This window comes from Plasmopara halstedii (genome assembly GCF_900000015.1).
Source record: "Plasmopara halstedii genome assembly, contig: Scaffold_526, whole genome shotgun sequence".
Taxonomy (NCBI): Eukaryota; Oomycota; class Peronosporomycetes; order Peronosporales; family Peronosporaceae; genus Plasmopara; species Plasmopara halstedii.
The window spans coordinates 766,482-769,871 of NW_020187446.1; the positions used below are offsets into that span (position 1 = coordinate 766,482).

The 3,390-nt window shown below is 50.6% G+C and overlaps 1 protein-coding gene across 1 annotated transcript; it reads left to right on the forward strand.

Moving 5' to 3' along the window:
• Positions 1–246: 246 nt before the first annotated feature.
• PHALS_11204 (uncharacterized protein) lies at positions 247–696 on the forward strand (the record flags this gene model as incomplete). The annotated part of the gene is made up of 1 exon (XM_024726760.1): positions 247–696. One exon carries the CDS (start codon positions 247–249, stop codon positions 694–696), a length of 450 nt encoding a protein of 149 aa, XP_024577404.1.
• Positions 697–3,390: the final 2,694 nt, after the last annotated feature.

Here is a 3,390-nt window from a genome sequence, read left to right on the forward strand (position 1 = left end):
CACCACCACTCACTTCCCAGTTGGGTGTCCTCTGCTGTTGAGGTCCTTCACCAGGCTATGAAGCCATGGGACCGACCCCTCGATATCCTATATGCTCCGGTAACTACCAAACCCAACCACGCCAATATTCGACGTGAAAATCGCTGGTCTGCTCTAACCAGCTTCTAGCACCAGGTGCTGTTTGTGTGGCATACGAAGTTGAGACCCAAGAAACCAGCCAGTACAAGCGAGTTCAACTTGTTGTCCATGCCGTTATTGCACAACGCCATAATACGACATGGAAGCCAGGATCGCACATTAGCTACAAAGCCCTCGGCACTCGTACAGGGACTCGCCCAATTCCAGCTCTATACGGCAGAAGATATTTACGGTCTTTGTGGTAATACACCTACACCGGCGTCGCCTGCCATAGCAATTCAACGTCCAGGTGACTCAAGAGCGTATAACACACGATATTGCAGGAACTTTCTCGCAGACTGTGATAGTACGCTTCTGGTTTTCCGTCATTTACCTCACGGCCCTCGTCTAAGCCAAGTATTTGCAAGTGCTTTCCATAACTGGGGTTATTATAGAGCACCCGTCGAGGGCCTCATAGTTGCTAAGATCCGGAGCGTACTTGAATTACCCAAGCCTCCTGCGTTGCCATTACAGCGATTAGGAATCTCGGAAGCCCCTGGACCCGATTTGCGGAAATAGATGAAACAAGCATCTCCTCCCAGTCTATGCTACTTTCTTTTTCCGACTCCAACACAGCGCCTTGTATCTAGGCTATCGATTCCAGCATATCCAAGACGCCAAGACAACTTGCCATTTCGACTGTGAACACCTTAAGACCCCCCAGCACCTGTTCTGGCTTTGCCCCTTTGCCTCACGGTTATGGGACCCTTTTCCCTAGCCTTCCCAGAGAAGTTTTGTTAGCGAGCTTTCCTGAGGAACACTCGTGTACTTCTCCAGAATCCTGCCTACCCAGGAAGCCAAAGAACAATACGGCTTTACTCTTTTTGTGGTATTGAACTTTGTGCGAGCCATTGTAACCCGCTGCGCATGGATGCATCGCAATGAGATTCAGTTCCATGGTCAAGTATCGAATTATACCAACACGCGAGCTCGAAAAGCAGCGCTACTCAAGCTTCACCTCCAAGCGTACCAACACGAACTGCAAGCAAAAAGCCACCGTCACTCTGCACTCGTCTTGCTTCAGCTTAAACAGCTAATACAAGACATGGGGGATGATGCCAGTCCAGCAACACCGAATGACTAAGCATCTTGTGGACAGAGATGGTAACTTGAAGACAACTCAGTAGAGCTACACACCAAGTCGAGAATGCCAACCGGGAACGTTCGAACACAAGGATTGATCCTATTCGGCTCCTTGAAACGGCTTATGCGGAATTATACATGGGTGGGCATGTTCCACCCGTCAAACTCCAAGCCTGACCGTATTCAGACTTCCCAAAGGTAGATAGGAAGATGTCAGCTCCTTGATTATGTCTCCAGGCCCACGCGACAACTACCCCAAGCTTCCCAACTTTTGGTTTGGTAGACTCGAAAACCTCGAGATTTCGGATCACAACCGTCGGGTTTTGATTTACCAAGATTTCAATGCGACCGGTATTGATCCAGGGACCAAACCGATCCCAAACCAATTATTGACCGCTGAGCCTCAAGTCACCCAAGTATACAGGACAACGTGTCAATATACCAGGTTTACATTTGACTTGGCAGTATACTAGTTTGACCGATAGTTCGGCCCCACAAAAGAGCTGCAAATACATATCAAGTCCACAGTATAGGTAGCAGTAAATAGGAAAGCAACCCCCTAAAAGTGTAATGAAACTTGTTTATCCAAGAGTAATTACAGCCTTAATTCAAGGCTAATTAACTCTTCCGTTTAAATTAAAAAACTGACTTTATCTATTTTTATCTGCGGCAAAGCCGCCTAATTTTAAATGTTTAGATTTTTCTAAATATATACAGTAAAATCTAAATACATGCATAGCTACTGGCTACCTTGCCTCGTACCGTATTCTTGTTTGGGTGCAGTCACACCATGCCCATCTCGTGTGACACACACCCCTGTTTCCAGGGTACGTGTAATTCCGTTACACTCTCCCCCATTAAGATTGAGAACATTTACAGATCCAATCGATTATTGCCTCAACGAGGCTTGCGTGTCCGCTAGACACTGCAACTTGGTTCGTTGGACCAAAAACGACTTCCGTGCTCACTGAGCCTTGAGCCAACGACACTGAAGTCCCCAAGTCTTGCTGGTTCTGACAGCGAACACGGGCAGAGCCCAACTTCGTCTCCCGCACGCGGTGCAGTGTCGGACAGTGCGTCCGCGGCATCGAGGGATGTACATCCTAGGCTCGACGAGCACGAGCGTCGCGCTCCGCGCACGCTATCAATGACAAGTGACCTCGTTGGGGGTATGGAGGTGGTCGACTACGAGTCTGACACTCATTTTCCGGCGTGGAATGGCGAGATAGGTGAGCCGCGCCAGCGGCGTGAGACGAGCCCTGCTTGCGCCTTGCGGACCCCATGTCCGTTTCCTGACTTCTCGTCACCTGAGGGACATGGTGTAATCATCAATGACCTCGACGGGACACAGAGGCGGCAGCTGGAAGCTGCCTGGAAGGCGGCTCTAATGCGCGCCCATCCACGGCCGGTCTTTGACCTTCGTGTGGAATATGGATTCCGTCCGGCGGATCCCGCTGTGGAAGCGAAGAACGCGGTATCTCGACCGTTCCGCCTCCACATCATCGGGCCCCCGGCCATTATGGGCGATGAGCTCGTCGAACGGAAAGCTTCTCGAGCTCGTTTCTTGGTTCCACAATAATTTCCGTTGAAAGCTTATCGCCCTCGTCTGAGTGATCAACGAGGTGGCTCTCGTGTACCCGCAACGCGGACAATACCTGTAGTGCTCGTCCCTGGCGAAAGCGCCACAGATGACAAAGCGCTCTTTGAGCGATGGGTGCAACGGCACCGGAAACTTTCCTAACTTTATAACTTACAGTTGAACCACAAGAAAGTGGACGTGCATGTGGAGCGACACCTCCGATTTGAGTTTGCTAAACTCAAGACACGCCGTCGACTTCCTTTGGATTATCGCTCTGCGACGTATGGGTTAAACCTTAACGCTTCCGCAAGCTCTGTATCTGCGACCGCAAGAGCTCAGGGCCACTGCTTGAGCTCAGCTCATAGCCCTTCTACTACCCTGGCTATTGCTGGGAAGTGCGGGGCGTCTGATGACGCGGGGCGTCTTGATCTTTCTGATCAAAAGAGACCACGGCGGCTGGGCAGTCTTGCCGAAGTGGCGTCTCAAACTCTCACGAGTTTTCGGTGTCGGTATATCCCCGCCACTTTACCAGATATTGGGTTTGACCCGGG